Here is a 21,078-nt window from a genome sequence, read left to right on the forward strand (position 1 = left end):
TGATGTATATGTTTAAACAGATTTTTTTTATTTATGCAAAAAAGGTCATTTTGTAAATCTTATATAATTATTCCTTTGATAGTTTTGATATTTGACATAAAATCATAGTATTGAGATTATAAAGTCACATCTTTAATAAATTTAAAGTTATGTAAGTTTAAATATAAACAAGAGTTAAAGAGAATGAATTTTAATATATCGATGAATTAACATTATAAAAAGAGATAGTATATAAAAATTAAATTATAAAATAAGAAAAGTAAGTGTGAATTAATAAAATAAAAGACAAGTGACTATCATTTTGACAAATATAAGAGGAGGTTATTACAATTTCTTCATTACTTTATGTTTATGTTAAACACTTAAACTAGTACTAAATTTATGATTGCATGAATTTTTACTTTCTTTCTAATATTACCATTGTGTTGAAAAATGCATTAATTGAAGATGATATGAATTCATGATACAGTAACCTCCATATCATTTGTTTGGCTTACAATGATCAAATCTCTTAATTTCGTAGTTATAATACCTCTCTTAAGATTAGTCTCTTAATTCAGTAGTTCTAAACCTTTTTAGAGATGAACCTAATGTTTTTATAACTAAATTTTATCTATATTAAAAAAATGTTTCACGAACAAAAAATTATATCTCCCAAAATCCTTAATTATCGATTTTAACGCATTACCCAATATCCATAAAAACATCTAATTGATACAACAATTGTTGGAGAGTTCACTTCACACTTGAACTCCAACACTCCCCCTCAAGTGTGAATCCCTTCCACATGGTCACGCTCCTCCTCAAGCGGAAACTTTTTTCTTTCGTCCATGAGTATTCAATGGTGGCCTTACTTGCACTATCGTTGCACTTCAACGACACACGTCCTCCACACCTCTAAGGAGACTTTCAGTACAAGGGATGATCTTACTCTTGGATCTCCTGCCAATTCCATTTAGGATCTCACTCTTAGATCCAACCAATACTCGTCTTGAACTCCAACAACAATGACATTGCAATGGATACATAAATATTCAATTATGATTATATTTTTGGTGACAATGAACAGAAAATGAAAGGATAAAATTATTTTGGCTAAGGCTGACGATACCAAACTATGCAGTTTCTTAAACTCACAGGGTGAAGATTTTGCCAACCACATTACTTGTTGGTCCCATTGCATCGCCGTGTAATCTAACGCTTCATCAATCATCATGGCACTTGTCTTTGGCATCACGAACTGAACTACTTTCATACTCTATTACGTTCTAGTTACTTCGATTCTTGAACATACCCATCCACTCAATTTAATGTCACTATTATTTTATAAATTATTAAAATTCAATTTAAAAATAAAAGAGGTTACATTAAAATGAATAAGCAGTATATAAAAATTATTAAATTAAGTAATTTAACATTTGTATTTTTTTAACTGGGAATCAATTTTTTTAATTTAAATATAAAATTACAAATTAGAAGTACTACTTTATTTTTATAAAAAAAAAATAGATAAACAGTTGAAGAATGCCAAATACATAAATAAATGGTTGAGAAATGTTTCTTTTTCTTTTCTGGTTGTAACCCGTAAGATAACATGCAAAATGTACTTCTAAAAAAGTTGTTAAATATTAAATCACCACCATTACGTGTCTATGTTATATATAGCCATTTGTACATTTATGAATATGGTATCAGAGCTTTGTCACGTCTCTGTTGCCCTTTTTCTAATCAAATGTATTTCAGAATATGTCAGAGGAAATTTATAAGCTATATATTTTGAATAGATTATAAATAACTTTAGTTAAAATAAATTTATTTATTATGAAAACTTATTTTGATAGTTTATAAATTATTTTTATAAACTACTTGAAATAATTTAACAAAATAAGTTAACTTATAAATTATTAACTTTTTCTTCATTTACACTAATTTATTTGAAATCTTTTTTTTTAATCTGATATACTATATATATATTTTTAAGTTATTTTATATTGATTAATTAACTTATCAATTAATTTTATTAAATATTTTTAGTTTAATTTATTTATTTATTTATAAATTATTTATTTTTAATTTATACTTTATAAATTAGTTTTATCAAATGTACCATGATTTCTAATTGTAGATAATTATATCAATATATTATATTATTATTATTATTATTATTATTTTATAATCAATAATTTCTGAATAATTTTTTTGTGCATGATATGTAACCAAATAGGATTTCATCATACAAGTTGAGAAAGAAAAATAATATCGGAAATGTTCATCATGAGAAAAGTGACACTCTTAGACTCAATCCCCAAGTTAAGAATTTTAATTTATATTATAAGAGTAGCTTGAATACAAATGATATAATGAACTAGTATAAATTTATACAAGAAAGGGAAAAAAATAACAAACAATTCCTGAAGTTAGAATATTAATTTCATTGTAATTCAAAAGATTCTATTCCATAATATAGTATTGTGTATAAAGATTGACGTTTTAAGCAATGTTATGATGAAATAAATTTTGGCATATTGGGAGGAAAAGAATAATGCAGAGGAAAGAAAAGTACACGTACCTTTTCTTTTTATGGATAAAGTACTCGTAACTTACCGACAGAGTTAGTTGGAGCATGATACTCAAGTAAATATATTCTTATATTATAAAATTAATATTAAATAATCTATCATATTAAAAATATGAAAATTATATTTATATTTTTATATCAAATTAAATTGATCTAACATTTTATTACTATAGTAACTATTAAATTAACAAAATATACTCAATACTATATAATTAAGGAAAGGACAAAATTTATATACAAATTTTAAAATATAGTTATATTATTTTTTTAAATGGAAGATTTACAATGATATATATACTTGTATTTAATCTAGTTCTTATTAATATATATTTATATATTATTAAAATAAAAATTTAATTTTAATTAAAAAATAATGCAATTTTAAATGATATCAAAGATGTTGTACAAAGTATAAGGAGTTCAGGTTAAACAGAAAACATAAAAAATCATAAGGATAATTAAATAAATTCAAAAGCAATGTAATTAATAAATAAATATATTTTATAGGATGATTCATAATTAAGAGTTTAAAGACAAAGAAATAAAAATAAAAAAATAATAAAGAAGATGGATGAGTCATAAGTTGATTTCATCAAAGCGTCTTAATCGGAATTTCCCTGTATTTTTTCCTGCCTTCCCTCCTCTTCCTACTAAAATTCTTTGCTTTGACCATTTGCACAATCCCTTCGCCATTTTTAGGGTTCTTTTCTTCTTCTCCTTCACACACCACTACCACTGTCCGTCAACCATGGCAAATTTCACCTTCTTCTCTTCTTCATCTTCTCTGTCACACATTCCATCCATTTCTGCTGCACCTGTTGACGACTCCTCCGAAGACTCCTGTAGTATATGCCTAGAGTCCTTCAACGTTCATGACCCATCCATTGTATGATGTGATCCCTACTATTTTCTTTTGGTTTCTGAAAAAGTTATTAACTTAAATCCGTGATCGGGGTCCCCATGAACTTGTTGGTTCAGTCCTATTGAGTTTTGATAATGTTTGGGTTAAAACTTGAAAGTTTGTGTGCTTTCTGAGAAGTTATATGTTTTCTTTCACCTTAATATGTTTTTTTTTTACTGGTTTTGGGTTATGTTGCCTTGATTGAACTTGCTAAAAAGTTAGAACTTTTTGCTTTACAATTTCCGGATCTATCTATCTAAATGGTAACAGAGCATATATTGTTATGTTTCATTTCTAATTCCAGGTTACCTGTTGCAAACATGAATACCATCTGCATTGCATTCTTGAATGGTAAGCCATTTTTTTTTTTAAAGAAGTTATACATATATATATATATATATATTATTTGCAAACATGGACAATAGCGTGAATCATGATACCTGTTTCTTACCAAACTCTCCTCTGTTTTAGGTCACAAAGAAGTAAAGAGTGTCCAATATGTTGGCAATCACTTGCTTTGAGAGACCCTGCCAGGTATATGTTTACTTGCAACTCCCCTCCTCCCTCTCAAATACTTGATACAAGGCTTTTATGGATATGTTTTTTAATTTTCAATAATTCCCTATCCTTTTGTAGTCAAGAGCTTCTAGCTGCAGTGGAAATTGAAAAGCGCACGAGATCAAGAAACATGACTAATTCTAGGGTCTCCATTGAAGAGCTTAATGATAGCGATGTAAGATATCTAAGAATTGGTTTTTATTTGTGTATCTATTGGTATTAGTTTCTTTGATATAAGTATCATAGTTCCATTCAATGATCAGAGGCAAATTATTCCGTTGCAGGATGATTCTTGCTCAGATGACTCTGATTCTGATGACCAAATTATGAGGCGCCTAGTTGCTGTTGCGAGTAGAGCTCGTTGTCTTGGAAGACGGGAAAGGAAGAGATCACCTGGTGCTGGTTCATCGGACGTACTTGGTTCCAACTCTTCCATGCACGTATCTGGGGTGCAAACAACACTTGCAACTTCACCACCTGGGGGCAGTTTTCTGGCTTCCACTGTACCATATACAGTTAATGTTCCACCTCTGGCATCAAATGCTACGCCAGCGGGTGCAAGGAGACAAAACACTTCTGAGATGATTTCCTTCCCTGAGTCCATCAAATCTAAATTTTCTGCTGCTTCAGCTAGGTAAACATGTTAGCACTTGGATTGTTGTATGATCCAACTATTACCCTTCAGTGCTATGTGCTAAGATATCTGAAATATTGCAACAGATATAAGGAATCAATTTCTAAAGGTACGCGTGGCCTCAAAGAGAAGTTACTTGCTCACAATGTCTCAGTAAAAGAGCTGAGTAAAGGTGTTCAGCGCGAGATGAATGCAGGCATCGCTGGAGTTTCACGGATGATTGAACGCCTTGAACTTAGCTCAAAACGGTCCAGTTCTACTCTGGTCTCTAGTGGGGGAACTTCAGGCTTACCTGAAAAAGAGAAGTCTGTTGAAGAGAATGGCATTGGGTCTTCTCCAAGTAAAGAGAGTGGAGGTGCAGTTGATGATGTTAGTTCAAATGTTCTCCCACTTGTTACTAACATGCAATCTTTTCGAATGAAAAATATTCCACCTGTTCAGGTAACTTTATCATCTATCAAATCTCTTTATTTTTACTTTGAACTGTAGGTTATTACAGAAGTTAATTGGCGATATAATTTCTAGGTAACTCAGTAGACAAAAGAAGAAAAGAGAAAAATACATTAATAACCTTTGAATTGTAGTTTATTACACAAGTTAATTGGTCATATAATTTCTAGGTAACACAGTAGACAAAAGAAGAAAAGAGAAACATACATTAATAACCACCAAACTTTGCAAATATGAGCAATTCATTTTGAATGGTATAGTATATTACTTTAAAGTTGACTATTGACTAATATTTCCAATGTGTTTCATATCTTCATTTAGACCGGAAATAATATGCTATGAAGACTTGGTTGTTGGGAAAGTTGGCTTGACTTTACTGTGCTGGTCTCAATTGTCCAAGAAGTGCAAGAGACGTCGCTTGAAACCAATATACCCGTTGGTATTCGTCCTGCATTGTTATCGATGATCAATTACTCGCATTGTTATCGATGATCAATTACTCGTAGGAATTAAAATTATGTTAGATCAATTTATAGAGACAGTGTTTTCGTAGGAATTAAAATTATGTTAGATCAATTTATAGAGACAGTGGTTTCTTTTGATGGAAGATTATTTAATGATTTCTTGTCCATGTTTACTGTTTTTACATGTCAATACTTGTTTTCTTTAATGAGTTAATTTAGTCTCTTTTACACGATGAATTTTTGTTGTATGTTTCAAAATTTTCAAAAATTATAATTAATTTACATACAATATTGTAAGTTTTGGTTTGCAAAGTTCAACACATGACTTATATTGCTTGAACACCAACATTTATTTTTAAGTGTGAATCTTTTCTACATAGTCAATTCTCCTTTAAGTGGGAGTTTTTGTTTTCTTCGTCTAGAGTATTCAATAGCAGCCTACTTGTATTACAATTGCACATCAATAGACATGTCTTTCACATTAAATAGACTTTTCAATACAAAGATGATTTAGTCTTGGATCGTACGCCAATTCACTCTTGGTGCAAGACAACCAGTGGCGGACCTTTTAAGGGACAGGGGGGAGTCACGACTCCCCCAATTTTTTTTTTAAAATATTTTTTTTATATATATTCATATATATATATATATATATTTATGATTATTTTATAAAAAGATTAGTAAATAATAATATTTTTTTGAATTTTATTATCATGTATGTTTATTTTAAATAAAAAAATTATTATTATTTTAATTAGTAAAAAAATTAATTTATATATAAAAAAAAATAATTTGGCACCCCCAAATTTTTTATTGATGTTCCGCCACTGACAACCAAATTCCATTATGGCTAAAATAGTATTTTAGTCTTTTATAATAATTGTTTGTTTCAATTTAGTCCTATTTTTATTTTTTGTCTCAATTTGGTCCCTAATAAATTAATTGGTTGCAATGTTGGACTTTCGTCCAAATTATTTAAACGAAGTTAACTGTTGGTCACGTGACATCCACGTAGATGCATAAGTGAATGTCACGTGGATGCCAAATTTTTGGAAAACACCTGGAATCAGAACGGGCCGTTCTGGTTCCACTCTTGGTGTGTTAATTTTGCATCCGGAATGGCCCGTTCCAGTTGCAAAATTAACACACTAAGAGTGCAACTAGAATGGGCCGGGCCGTTCTGGTTCCAGATTGCTAAACACAAAATAATTATAGTTCACGGTTGTGAATCGTGGAAGGAAAAAGACCCCAGATACAAAACATTTCAAACACTGGATTTGGTAATATTATCAATGGAAATTGATAACTTCAATTACTAAACAGTTGAGTTATACAGTGTATCATTAAGGACAATGCAATGTATCATTAAAGATAATGGTAACAGATTTTTCATTGTTAGTCAAACTGGAGTGAATCACTTACTACCAAATTGACACTATACAGTAAATGATGAAATGACATAGTATTTTTCCTTGAAGTCATTAATGATGTACCCCAACAACAACAACCTGTTCTTGAAAAGGTAGAACATGAAGTAAAGGAAGAAGATACACCGGACTAAAATTTTTTTAATTCTTTTTTTTTTTATATATAAAATATTAATAATTTTATAAAATATATATTATTAATTATATTTTAATTATGTTGTTATATCTAATATAATAAATACATTAATATTTTTTTTATATTTTATTTCATTGTTTAATTTTTTTTTATTTTGTGATAAAATTATCTTCATTTTTAATTAAGAAAAAATTTACTTACTTCAAGAGTAAGTCTTGATAGATTTATTCTACTTAATAATTAATGTTCTATATCAAATTTTTAAAAATTTAATTGTTAAATTAAAAAGCTTTTCATGTATAGATCAAATTTATAAAATTTTTAAAAAATTTAAAAATCATATAATACTTCGTTAAATTAATTCAAATTAACATATAAAATATTTTTGTCTTAAACGAGTGTAAAAATTTAGAGGACATTAAAAGAAAACAAATTAATAATTTTATTATGTTTATCCTAATAAATTTTATCATTTTCTTTCTCTAATTTTAAATAAATTGCAAAAAATTATAAAATGACACTTAAATATTTATTCAGACAGAAAGAGAAAAAAGAAAAGTTATCACTCTATCTATAAGACAATTGTATTTTATAAAAATAAGTCATTTTAAAATTTTTACCATAAAAAATATTTTTCAAAATTATTATATTTTTTAATAAAATTAATATAGAATATGCTATTGTTTCCACTAGCGTTCTAGAACGCGCCGTTTTGGATTCAGAACGGCCTGTTCTGAAACTAGAACGACCCGTTCTGGTTTCAGAACGGATCGTTCTGATGTATTGGTGGTGTGTTAATTTTGCATCTAGAACGACCCGTTTCAGATGCAAAATTAACACACCAAGAAAGCACCCAGAACGGGCCATTCTGGTTCCAGGTGTTTTCAAAGAATTTCGCATCCACGTGACATCCACCTATGCATCTACGTGGATGCCACGTGGCCAACAGTTAACTCCGTTTAAATAATTTGGACGGAAGTCCGACATTGCAACCAATTAATTTATTAGAGACTAAATTGAGACTAAAAATAAAAGTGGGACTAAATTAAAACAAACAATTATTATAAGAAACCAAAATAAATTTTTAGCCTTTCATTATTCAATACTTGTCTAAGTTAGTTATCAATTACTTGATCGAACATCGTTTTTGATATTATTGTTGAGTCAAAGACTTAAACACGAGCATTTCACCAATAGGTAGTAAGTAAATCATGAGTGAATTTAACACCATTTCATAATCCAAAACTTTAAGATATTATATAAGTTAATTTTTTTATTTATATATGATTTAACATATTCACTCCTAATTGATGTGAAATTCACTTAAACACTTAAATTTTAATAATTTCTCAATTAAAATTAAAGTTTTATTTTGATATTATGTGTAATAAAAAATTTAACTAGTATGAGATAAGTACATTAGATAAATGAAATTGAAATTTTATTTTAATCAACATGCTTAGTGATATTTATTGAGATATCTGGTGATATTTATCAAAAGATGATATATGAAGAAATTGTCTTATTTTCAAGAGTAAAAAATTGTCCTTGCCAAGATAGCCTTAGAGAAAGGCTAGCGAGACATGAACTCAAAGAAGGAGGATTTGCTTGTCCCAAAATCCCACAGAAAAAAAAAGGTGAAAACTTGAATTTGATATATAATAAGATTTAATGGCATATCTTTCAAAAATATATGGAAGCTAACGGTGTCAATAGTAGAAACGTGACAAAAAAACAACATTGTATTTTGTAAATAAGGAATTACATGCTCTAAAATATAAAGTGAGACTTCATCCAGAAAAAAAGAAGGGTCAACTTCCTTCATCGAATAACCTTGCATCCGGAAAGAAGGGAGTGCTGACAACAGAAACAAGTCCAAAACTCGGACAAAAACTCTCGAGTCACAACATTGAATCAGCTGGAGTATAAAGTATTAGGTGCATTTTATTGAGGATTTACTACATACATTCAAGCCAACGGAAACTTCAAATCTGTCCCAAAATGGTATCTGCGCCAGAAACCTTAACATCAGATGGAGCTTCTTCAACATTGAGAGCCTTAATCTTTCCATCTACCACGTATGCTGACCATCTACACGGAAACTGTTAGGTACAGCTGCCACCACCTTTCGGTGGTTTTTTAATTTAAAATTAAAAGCGGGTCCCACATGATAATAAAATAATATTAAAAGTTTAGGAGAAATTACGAAAATGCCATTGGGACTTTCCTATAAATAGGGAAGCTGAAAATCATAATTTTCATCCCAAATCTTCTTCTCTTCTCTCTTCCTCTCTTATACACCTTGAGATCTGTTCTCGGTAGTAGTAGTCTCCTAATAGAAAGGAGTAAGTTATAGAGAGAGAAGTGTTGTAATTTCCTCCCTTTCAGTAAATAATATTTTTACTGTGGTTATTTTCTCCCTTGTCTCTTTTTTACTCATCTCTTATTTTAGCTGTGAGTAACTATTAAGCCTACTCTGGACCTAACAGTGGTATCAGAGCCACTAGGTTGTTTATTATTCCGCTGTGGTGTACATTGGTATAGTATCGGAGAAAATTCTTAGTATGCTCTGTGGCTGCAGTATTGTCTGATCAGTCACATCAGAAAAGAATTATTCTTGTTACTGGATTTTATCATTGTTCCAGTAGGCGGTACTATTCTAGTGGAAGTTACTTAAGTCGGTTTAATAGAAGAAATTATGGCAGCAAAGTTTGAGATAGAGAAGTTCAACGGGAACAATTTTTCCCTGTGGAAATTGAAGATAAGAGCAATTTTGAGAAAAGACAACTGTCTTAAAGCAATTGAAGGCAGGCCATCAGATATTACTGATGAAAAGTGGAGAGAAATGGATGACAATGCTGTTGCCAATTTGCACTTAGCAATGGCTGATTCAGTTTTGTCGAGCATAGCAGAGAAGACAACTGCAAAGGAGATTTGGGACACGCTCGTAAAATTATACGAGGTCAAGTCACTTCACACCAGAATATTCTTAAAGAGGAAACTCTACACTCTTCGAATGAGTGAGTCCACAGCAGTGACGGACCACATCAACAATCTGAATACGCTATTTGCTCAGCTTTCAACAGCTGATTTCAACATAGTGGAAAATGAACGTGCGGAGCTTCTACTTCAGAGTTTACCAGATTCATATGATCAACTCATCATCAACATAACAAACAATAATGTTGTTGGTCGTCTATCCTTTGAGGATGTTGCCGGAGCTATTCTTGAAGAAGAGTCCAGGCGAAAGAATAAGGAAGACAGACTGGAAAGTTCAAAGCAAGCAGAAGCTTTGACGATGATGAGAGGAAGATCAATGGAACGTGGCTCCAGTGGGAGTCAAAATCATGGTAGATCAAAATCTCGAGGAAGGAAGAACCTCAAATGCTATAATTGTGGCATGAGAGGGCACATGAAGAAAGATTGTTGGCACAAGAAGAGTGGAGGAGGGAAGAATTCTGAAGCGTCAACCTCTCAAGGTTGTGTTGCTAGTACCCAAGAAGATGGAGAAATCTTGTACAGTGAAGCAATAAGTTCCAGAGGCGAAAAACAACTCCATGAATGTTGGATATTGGATTCAGGTGCAACCTGGCACATGACTCCAAATAGAGATTGGTTTTGCACTTATGAATCAATCTCAGGAGGATCCGTATTTATGGGAAATGATCATGCTTTGGAAATTGCTGGAGTTGGTACTATCAAATTAAAAATGTATGATGGTACTATTCGTACAATTCAAGGGGTACGACATGTGAAGGGCTTGAAAAAGAATCTATTGTCCATTGGGCAACTAGATGATCTCAAGTGCAAGATCCACGTTGAAGGTGGAATCTTGAAGGTAGTTAAAGGCAATTTGGTGGTGATGAAAGCTGAGAAGATCACATCAAATCTATACTTGCTTTTGGGAGAAACGTTGCAAGAAGCAGATGCATCAGTTGCAGCAATAAGTCAAGAAGAGGCAACGATGATGTGGCATCGTAGACTAGGACATATGTCAGAGCGAGGCCTGAAAATTCTTGCGGAACGTAATCTCTTGTCAGGGCTTAAAATGGTAACCTTACCATTTTGTGAGCACTGTGTGACAAGCAAGCAACATAGATTACAATTTGCCAAAGTAACTACAAGGAGCAAACACATACTTGACTTGATCCATTCTGATGTTTGGGAATCACCAGAAATTTCCATGGGAGGAGCAAAATATTTTGTATCATTTATTGATGATTATTCCCGGAGATTGTGGGTGTACCCAATCAAGAAGAAGTCAGATGTGTTCCCAGTATTCAAGGAATTTAAAGCACAAGTAGAACTTGATACTGGAAAAAGGATTAAGTGCTTAAGGACAGACAATGGAGGAGAATATATAGATGGTGATTTTCTGGCATTCTGCAAGCAAGAGGGTATCAAGAGGCAATTTACAGTTGCTCATACACCTCAGCAGAATGGGGTAGCAGAGCGGATGAATCGAACTCTTCTAGAAAGGACAAGAGCTATGTTGAGAACTGCAGGATTAGCCAAGTCTTTCTGGGCAGAAGCAGTCAAAACTGCTTGTTATTTGATCAATCGCTCACCATCAACAGCAATTGGTTTGAAAACACCAATGGAGATGTGGAATGGAAAACCATCAAATTATTCTTCATTACATGTGTTTGGATGTCCGGTGTACGTGATGTACAACTCCCAAGAAAGAACAAAGCTGGACCCAAAATCCAGGAAATGTATATTCTTGGGTTATGCTGACAATGTTAAGGGGTATCGCTTGTGGGATCCCACTGCCCGCAAGGTTGTTGTTAGCAGGGATGTAGTGTTTGCAGAAACTGAACTGCAAAAGGAGCAGGAAAATGACAGCACTATCAAAGACACCAGTATAGTGGAGATAGGAGGAAAATCTAAAGAAAATGACACCTCTGAAGCAGAACAAGAGCACGATGAACAAGAACCAAATGAGGACAATGATGGAGATGTTCGACGAACAACACGTCAGACGAAGAAACCATCTTGGCATTCAGACTATGTTATGGCAAGTCATGATGCGTACTGTCTCTTAACTGAAGAAGGAGAACCATCAACCTTTCAAGAGGCGTTGAGGAGTTCTGATGTTTCTCAGTGGATGGCAGCAATGCAGGAAGAAATAGAGGCCTTACATAGAAATAAAACATGGGAACTTGTTGATCTTCCAAAAGGTCGAAAAGCCATTGGTTGCAAATGGGTCTATAAGATCAAACGTGATGGCAATGATCAAGTGGAGAGATATCGTGCAAGATTGGTGGTTAAGGGATATGCTCAGAAAGAGGGCATTGATTTTAACGAGATATTCTCGCCAGTTGTCCGATTAACCACAATCAGAGTTGTTCTGGCTATGTGTGCTGCATTTAATTTACATCTTGAGCAACTTGATGTAAAGACTGCTTTTCTTCATGGGGAACTCCAAGAATAAATATATATGCTCCAACCAGAAGGCTTTAAAGAACAAGGAAAAGAAAACTTGGTTTGTAGGTTGACCAAATCTCTGTACGGTTTAAAGCAGGCGCCAAGGTGTTGGTATAAGAGATTTGATTCCTTCATTATTAGCCTTGGTTACAACAGACTGAGTTCAGACCATTGTACGTACTACAATAGGTTTGATGACAATGATTTCATCATTTTGCTGTTGTATGTGGATGACATGTTGGTGGTAGGCCCCAACAAAGATCAGATCCAAGAATTAAAGGCACAATTGGCTAGGGAGTTTGATATGAAGGACTTGGGACCGGCAAACAAGATTTTAGGGATGCAAATTCACCGAGATAAAAAGGATAGGAAGATTTGGCTTTCTCAGAGGAATTATTTACTGAAAGTCTTGCGGCGCTTCAACATGCAAGACTGTAAGCCAATTTCGACCCCACTTCCTGTCAATTACAAATTATCCTCAAGTATGAGTCCTAGCAACGAAGCAGAGAGGATGGAAATGTCTCGAGTGCCGTATGCATCAGCGGTGGGAAGCCTTATGTATGCCATGATTTGTACGAGACCAGACATTGCACAAGCAGTGGGAGCGGTCAGTAGGTTTATGGCAGATCCTGGTAGAGAGCATTGGAGTATTGTAAAGAGGATCCTTAGATATATCAAAGGAACCTCAGATGTTGCATTATGTTTTGAAGGATCGGAGTTTGTTGTCAGAGGCTATGTTGATTCAGATTTTGCAGGAGATCTGGATAAACGAAAATCTACTACTGGTTATGTGTTTACACTTGCTGGAGGAGCAGTGAGCTGGTTGTCTAAGTTACAGACTGTTGTAGCTCTATCTACTACAGAAGCTGAATACATGGCAGCTACGCAAGCATGCAAGGAAGCAATCTGGATTCAAAGGTTACTGGAAGAACTCGGGCACAAGCAGGAGAAAATTACTGTGTATTGTGACAGTCAGAGTGCCTTGCACATTGCAAGGAATCCAGCCTTTCATTCCAGGACAAAGCACATAGGAATTCAATATCACTTTGTTCGTGAAGTAGTAGAAGAAGGAAAAGTGGATATGCAGAAGATCCATACAAAAGACAACATAGCAGACGTAATGACAAAGCCTGTCAACACTGACAAGTTTACATGGTGTCGATCCTTATTTGGCCTATTGGAGACATAAGCAACATGAAGTATCAATGGTGTGAAGATATGATTAACTTAATCATAATCTTCAAGTGGGAGAAATGTTAGGTACAGCTGCCACCACCTTTCGGTGGTTTTTTAATTTAAAATTAAAAGCGGGTCCCACATGATAATAAAATAATATTAAAAGTTTAGGAGAAATTACGAAAATGCCATTGGGACTTTCCTATAAATAGGGAAGCTGAAAATCATAATTTTCATCCCAAATCTTCTTCTCTTCTCTCTTCCTCTCTTATACACCTTGAGATCTGTTCTCGGTAGTAGTAGTCTCCTAATAGAAAGGAGTAAGTTATAGAGAGAGAAGTGTTGTAATTTCCTCCCTTTCAGTAAATAATATTTTTACTGTGGTTATTTTCTCCCTTGTCTCTTTTTTACTCATCTCTTATTTTAGCTGTGAGTAACTATTAAGCCTACTCTGGACCTAACAGAAACAACAACTATTCTTTATAGAATTGAAATCTATAATGCAAAACAGAATAGTAGTGTCTTGCATATTAAGCCATGTTCTAAGTTCTAAGGACTAGCCATCCAATCTTGGTGCATGTAACTAAGTACATGTTCAAGTGAATGAGTCCATTCTTAGTTCAAGGAGGGTATATAATATACCTTTCAGATCGAGTTCCAAGCAATGCACCCGAGAGATCAGTAACTAAATCCAAACTTTTGTGAAAGCTCCCGTCAAAGTCCCCATAAAAATCAATCTGGAGACAAATTTTATATAATAAGAAAAGACAACGCTCATAGTCAATTCCCAAAATAAAGGAAATGGGAATACCATAAGGCAGCAAATAGAAAATTTCCTAATTCCTTAAGGTATTGATAGATGCATGATAATCAACATAGAAATCTCCATATTTACGGTACATATTATGTTTTCTGAAGAGCTCAATCTTAACATGGATTTAAAAACTAAAGGATTTCCCAGAGATAGAAGTTCTCTTCTCATGAATCCCTTCATTCTTTTCGCACACCAACAAAAATCACTACACTATTGATGCATTATCTACAAACTCATGACTAGTACTATCCCAAACTCAATTATAAACGAGTTTACAGATTGAATGATCCTTCAGTTGTGACACAAGAAATTGGAAACAAAAATCTCAACAGAGATACCAAGTGTTTTACAAGAGAAAAAGTAAAAAAAACTAATGACCAATGCAAATTCAAAAGAGGAAAAATAAAATCTCAGCATACTAAACCTTGTTTGTAATAGTGAGGCCGAAGACAAGGATAACTTACAGCCTCTTTGGCTTGAAGCTTCTCAGCCCACGCATTCATGGTATATGGATCATTAACAGCCACACAAATAACAGAATCTATCCCCTTAGCCTTAAACTTATCAATATTCTCCTTGTAAGGAGGAACATGTTTGTTAGAGCAAACTCCTGTGTATGCACCCTGAGAGATAGCCAAAGCATAAAAATCATTACTCGGAAATAAATATAGCAACAACAAAAAAAAATCACATTTATTTTTCAAACAATTCCATTTCCTAGACCAAAGGAAACAATGTTTTTTTTGCAAAATAGCACCCAATTTTACAAAACTAGAACAAGAAGCAGCAAAGAGAGAGGCCAAAACACATAAAATGAGAAAAAAAATGGAAATGAACTTACTGGTAGCCCAAAGATGACAACCTTCTTGTCCTGAAACATGAAGGAAAAAGGGGACATTAGCAATTGATGAAAAAGAAAAAAAGGAGAGAAAAAGGAGGGACCTTGAAGATGTCTTTGAGAGGAGTGGTGGAGAACTTGGAAGCAATACCCTCGTCCCAGGTACGAGCTTTCTGGAGAGAAACATTGGGTGCGGCAGAGACTATGTCAGTGCCAGTTGCAACCTTGGCGTAAAACCTCGTACCAAGAGCTGCAGACACCGATTTGATGAGCCTAGAACCTCCTCCTTTCACCATAGCGGATGCCATCACACAATTCTCCCACCCTCCTCACTCAACTCTCAATTCAATCCGATACAACAACGTAACATTCTCACACTATGGGCCCTTTCTTAGGGTAGGCCCACTCCATTTAATCTAGCCCAACTCGGGGAGTATGGGCTAAATACTTTATCCACGTTTTCATTGGAACGGATCTAAAGCATGTATATTTAGTTTTTTTAAAAATAGTATAATTAGTTAATGCGTTGCAATTAGATAAATATTTAATATTGTATTATGAATTTAATATTAAAAATTATTGAAATACATAGAAAAACTATATATGTGTAAGTTTAAATGAGCTCAATATAATTTTTTGTAAACATCTTCTAAATAGCCAATTTAATTTTTCTTAAATGTAAGCTGAAGGAAGATTTTTGTTAAGGAAAATATCCTAAAAATATACGAAGCGTCCTTGCCACTTTGCTACCGTGGCTGTTTGTGTTATTAATGACTTGATCCAGTCAATATGTCCCTCAATTATTTATAGCAAAGAAAATGAAGGTCCTTAATCTGCTTTTGGTTGTAAGTTGTAACATGCAGGCTTTAATGAACTTGAAAGCAATATGGGCATTGATATTTTCATAAGACAAAACATTAAGCGTATCATGATTCATGATTGATGTGATGCAGCATATTTGATATATTTTATTTTTATTATCAAATATTTTATTTATATTTTAAATTTTAACTTAATTTCTCCTCAATTTTTTCTTTTTGTATTTTCATATTTTAACTTTAAATAATAATAAACAAAAAAATTGAACTCTCATCATCATGGATTTAAAAAAAAAGCAGCTCAAAATATAAAGGAATTAATTATTTTTTATACAAGATTATTTTTCTTTATTTTTAAAATATTAAAATTTTATTTATAAATATTTATAATAAATAAAAATTAATTAAATTAAATATAAATTTAAAAGAATCCTTAAAAGGTTTCTCTCGAAAAAAAATTATAAAAGCACTATTGTGTAAAATAGCCAATATTTTATATATTAGGATTAATTTTGTTCTATCATATCAATGTTATCTAATACAATTACAATTTTCTATATTTTTATTGACAAAATAAGGAAGAAAAGATTATTTAATTTCTCTTGTATTTTTTTATTTTGACATTTTTATTCTCATTCATTTCTTTTATCCCATGCTTCTTATTCAATTTTTCTTTCACTTGTTTCTTCTACCATCTTACACCGTCTTATTAAGACAAAAAACTTTAACAGAAGTGGTACTTGGTGGCGATAAAACTTTTGGACTAAAAAGGAAAAGCTTCATAAAGAAAATCATTTTTGTTGAGGGTGTTGGCTAGAAGATAAATTTCTTGGAAGAACCCTATTTTTAGAATAATAATATAAAAGGAATGTCTTGTAACTTGTAAGAAAAGAGAAGCGAGTGAGATCCCATGCATGGCTTGGCCATGCGACAACCGTAATAAGACATTCTTAAACAGAAGATCATGGGAGGTAGGTAGGCCGAGAATAATTCATTGGAAATTTCATTATTATAGGCAAACCCCAAAGCTTATGCTTCCAATCCCAATCATATACAACACTTTACTTTTCCAACGGTGCAAATACTAATAGGATCTATCTAGTAAATCATAAAGTGATAAATGTATATTATTTTTTTAGTGACTTTTCCTTTCTGGTTGTCTTCCAGGAAAGCAATTGTTCCAAGCTTTCTCTATACTATTCACTATCAAAAGTCTATAGTGGAACATGGTCTTCTCAAGTCCACAAAAGGATCTATAAATCCATATTCACATGCAGCCTTATCTTTCTCCAGGAATTATATTATTAGTTAGTTTCAATATTTTTAAATAAATATTTGGAAATAAAGAAAAAATAATAAAATATTTTCTCTCTTAAATTAAAATTAATTTATATTATCTCATCCGTTTTACAATTTTGTCTAATTAATTTTTCATAAATTACATACTTAAATTGGTTTTAAATCTTGAAGGTTTTTTTCAGTGTAGTTGATTTTGATAAAATTAATTTTAAATCTTTATTCACATAATAAATATCAATACTTTTTATACTAAAATGTACATCACGGTGGAATTTTTTTTTCTTCTTTTTTTATCATTTTGGGAAGACTTGAAAAAAAAATCCAAATTGACTCTTTTTTCTACAAAGAACATGCTCTGAAATTTCATGAGTTGAAACTTGGAAGATTCTCCATATGGAAGACATATGTGAAGACAAAGACTACACGATATATTAGCACTAAATGCATGTTCCCATTGGTTCGATATCTTAAATGTATTTTAGTATCTTGACAAATTAATCTCAATCTTTAGTTCTCAAACCAGAGATATTCTAAATTCACTAAAAAAAATTAAATCTGATCGGAGAGATTTTGAGCTCTCCAGATGCTTTTATTCCATAAACGCAAATTTTAAATAATAAAAAAGGTGTGATTGATTATAAAAATTCAAAATCAAGTTTATTTTGAAAACAAATTTAATTAGATGTGAAAAATAGAACTTTTTTGTTAAGTTAATAATTGACTAGAAACTTAAAATATAAGTTGTTTCCTTTTAATTTCAATTTTATTTATAAGTAAAATCAATATCATTTCAAAACAAGTTTCCAACACTCATTGATAATAGATTAAATAGATTGAAACTTTGTAAATATCTAGCCTTAACTTATGTTTTGGTTTGGTATGAAATCAATTTATACTTCCTCTCTTTTTTCCCCTTTATTTCCTTTTCTTTTTCATTTCCAATCTTAACACATAAAAGCATATGAACAGGATATATTAAGTTAATGGATATATAAAAATAAAAAACAAAGGATAATATGTAGTTATATAATGAGTAGAAAGGAAAACAAAAGCAAAACAAGGAAGGAAATAGAACTCTCACTAATATCTTTGCAACCATATGACAAACTTATCACAAGAAACCAGATAACAATGAAATGCTTGTCTGCAGAGGAAGGTTACAAAACCTTGGATGAACCTTCCTATTCCTATATGGTACCTAAAGCCTAATATTTTAGGTATATATGGTTTTTCCCATGTACATTTACCTATATATAAACAATACCAATTTATTAACCACATAATTATTGCCTAAAGGCTAAAGAATTAGATCCACAAATTATTAAACTTGGCAAACAAATTAATCACTAGATTTTGTAAGATTATGCAGGTGTTCACAAGGATCCTCAGCCATTTCTGGATTTGAAAGAATTCTTGTTAGGAACTTGAGAAACCATTCTGGTTTCTTGAGATTGCTTTTGATGTTTTGCATATGAATTACTGGACCTGCCTTTCCTCTGCTTCCTTCTTGGCTGTGTTGCCTGGGGGATAAACACACCTGTTCCTTTGCTTTCTCTTCTCAAAGCATGCTCATAGAGGAAAGCAAACTGTGGAGGAGGATGAATTGCCCCAGAAAAGCCCTGAAAATTAGTTTAGCCATGTTAAGAATCATGAATTATAACATACAAAAACTTCCTCCCCAAAGTGGAGAAAAAAAGTTTGTGATGCATGTTTTTCTTTTTTCTTTTTTATATGTAAGAATCGAATTTGATAGAAGATTTATAATAATTCACGCACTCTGATCAACCTTATGACATGCTTGGTGGAAAAAAGTGAGTGGTGCATGTGTTTGAAGAGATGAAAGGAATAATTAAAGAACCTGAAGAGAGTGTGCAGGACAAGAAGCAAGAGGGTCTTCCTCTTCATCCATAATTAGGAGAGAAATTTCCTTGCTCAAATCTGCAAAAAAGAGATCATCTTCCAGTTCCACTGCAACCTCCATACTAGTGTGATCTAATTGGCAACTAAAAGGGTTCGCTAATTTGGCATGAAACCAAGTACAAGGGTTTCTAATTTTACTTTATTTTTTTCTCCTATTCTCCAAAACTTATGGATATACAAGTTTATATAGAGAAAAAAGGTAAGGAAGGGTGAGTTGAGATATAAGGGTGATCATGTGGGTTGGTGGGGTCATGGTGACAGTTGGCCAATCTTGCTAAGGTGTACATAAGGGTTGCACTAGCAATTAGCATCATGGAAATGTGTAGTGATATTATCCTATTTGATCAAAAGTAATGAGAGGAACAGTAGGAAACAGCCCATGTCCAGATCATATTCAATCCTGAAATACACATGGTTGTGGATGGGCCTCACTCTCTCTCTCATCTCATTCAACAGTAAGTTATGGCTCTAATTATTCAAATGCATAGGCGACAAACGAATGTTTGTCCCAAAGATTCTTATCCGTTCCCATCTCATGTGGTTGCTCATGGTTAAGATTAAACCAACCAGTATAAGTCGGTGGATCTACTTGTTTAACTGCTTGCACTGAGGATCCACTGGAATCCAACACTCATCACTCGTGAACTTTTGAATCCTAAATCCTAATCTTTTTAACAGAATACCATGATTAATTAATACATACTAAGATAATATACATAGGATATAAGATATTCTTATATTCTCACTTAATCATAAATTAAGGAGAAATATGTACTATACTTTTATCTAATCATAACAATAAGTTTATTAACATTTATAATAATTATTCTAAAACTCAAAAAATACTAGTCACATTCTCTCTGTTACTATATAGTTAATATTGTCTACAATTAATTAAATGTTAAAATTATGTTTTAGTCTTTATAAATCTATTTTTAATTCCTATAGTTTAAAATATTTTTTCTTTAATTTTTATACTTGTATTTTTTTTTAATTATTTTAGTCCTTATAATTTAATATAAATTTTTTAGTTTTTATACTTACAATTTTTTAATCTTTTTAGTTTTTTTTTTTAACATTGTCTCTTTTGTGTTAACATGACAATAATATTAATTCAATTTTTTTATCTTATTTTAAATTTATTTTATCAGAATTACTTTAAATTAAATCTTTTGATGTTTTGTGTCAAAATTAAATATCTCTAATATATATATATATATATATATATATATATATAATTAACAATAGAAATTAAAATGATTAAAACTACAAATATAAAAACTAAAAAAATACATCTTAAATTATAGGAACTAAAAATAATTAAAAAAGATAAGCATTAGAACTAAAAATATTATTTTAAATTATAAAAATAAAAAAGATAAGTGAAATTGTAAAGATTAAAAAAGTATTTTAATCTTCCTTAAAAGTCATAAGTTTTAATGGGTTATATCTACTACTAAATCTTGATTGATCTGTAAATAATATTTTTTTTGTAAAGATAGGAAAGATTACAAAGATGATCGCAGAAGGATTAAACCTAAGTCTTCATGTTTCTAACAACCCCAACCCTTCCCCACCCAACCACTAACTAGTGGTCGATTCATAAATAATATGTGAAACTTGAGAAATAAAAAAAAA

At 31.8% G+C, this 21,078-nt stretch overlaps 3 protein-coding genes across 5 annotated transcripts; 1 reads left to right on the top strand and 2 right to left on the bottom strand.

Annotated features, from left to right (window-relative positions):
- Positions 1-3,178: 3,178 nt before the first annotated feature.
- On the top strand, positions 3,179-5,752 carry LOC109792765 (E3 ubiquitin-protein ligase RHF1A). The gene is made up of 7 exons (XM_020352198.3): positions 3,179-3,464; positions 3,784-3,830; positions 3,951-4,013; positions 4,116-4,212; positions 4,322-4,671; positions 4,758-5,112; positions 5,443-5,752. The coding sequence occupies exons 1-7, from the start codon at positions 3,327-3,329 to the stop codon at positions 5,461-5,463; spliced, it is 1,071 nt and encodes a 356-aa protein (XP_020207787.1). The 5' UTR covers positions 3,179-3,326; the 3' UTR covers positions 5,464-5,752.
- On the bottom strand, positions 5,211-15,754 carry PRXIIF (peroxiredoxin IIF). 3 transcript variants are annotated; one of them, XM_083065001.1, is made up of 5 exons: positions 15,508-15,754; positions 15,407-15,436; positions 15,030-15,188; positions 14,394-14,488; positions 5,211-5,569 (listed from the first exon to the last, which is right to left on the bottom strand). In XM_083065001.1, exons 1-5 carry the CDS (start codon positions 15,709-15,711, stop codon positions 5,509-5,511), a joined length of 549 nt encoding a protein of 182 aa, XP_082921127.1. In that variant the 5' UTR covers positions 15,712-15,754; the 3' UTR covers positions 5,211-5,508. The 3 variants fall into 3 exon arrangements, with proteins under 3 accessions (XP_082921127.1, XP_020207795.1, XP_082921128.1); XM_020352206.3 differs by lacking the exon at positions 5,211-5,569 and adding an exon at positions 8,873-9,239 and having other exon boundaries at positions 15,508-15,752; XM_083065002.1 differs by lacking the exon at positions 5,211-5,569 and adding an exon at positions 9,068-9,273.
- A 2,827-nt stretch (positions 15,755-18,581) lies between these two features.
- LOC109793984 (uncharacterized) lies at positions 18,582-19,638 on the bottom strand. The gene is made up of 2 exons (XM_020353465.3): positions 19,379-19,638; positions 18,582-19,139 (listed from the first exon to the last, which is right to left on the bottom strand). The coding sequence occupies exons 1-2, from the start codon at positions 19,499-19,501 to the stop codon at positions 18,906-18,908; spliced, it is 357 nt and encodes a 118-aa protein (XP_020209054.1). The 5' UTR covers positions 19,502-19,638; the 3' UTR covers positions 18,582-18,905.
- Between the last annotated feature and the right edge of the window lie 1,440 nt (positions 19,639-21,078).

This window comes from Cajanus cajan, chromosome 1 (assembly GCF_000230855.2).
Source record: "Cajanus cajan strain Asha chromosome 1, NIPB_CcT2T_4, whole genome shotgun sequence".
In the NCBI taxonomy this organism is placed as follows: Eukaryota; Viridiplantae; Streptophyta; class Magnoliopsida; order Fabales; family Fabaceae; genus Cajanus; species Cajanus cajan.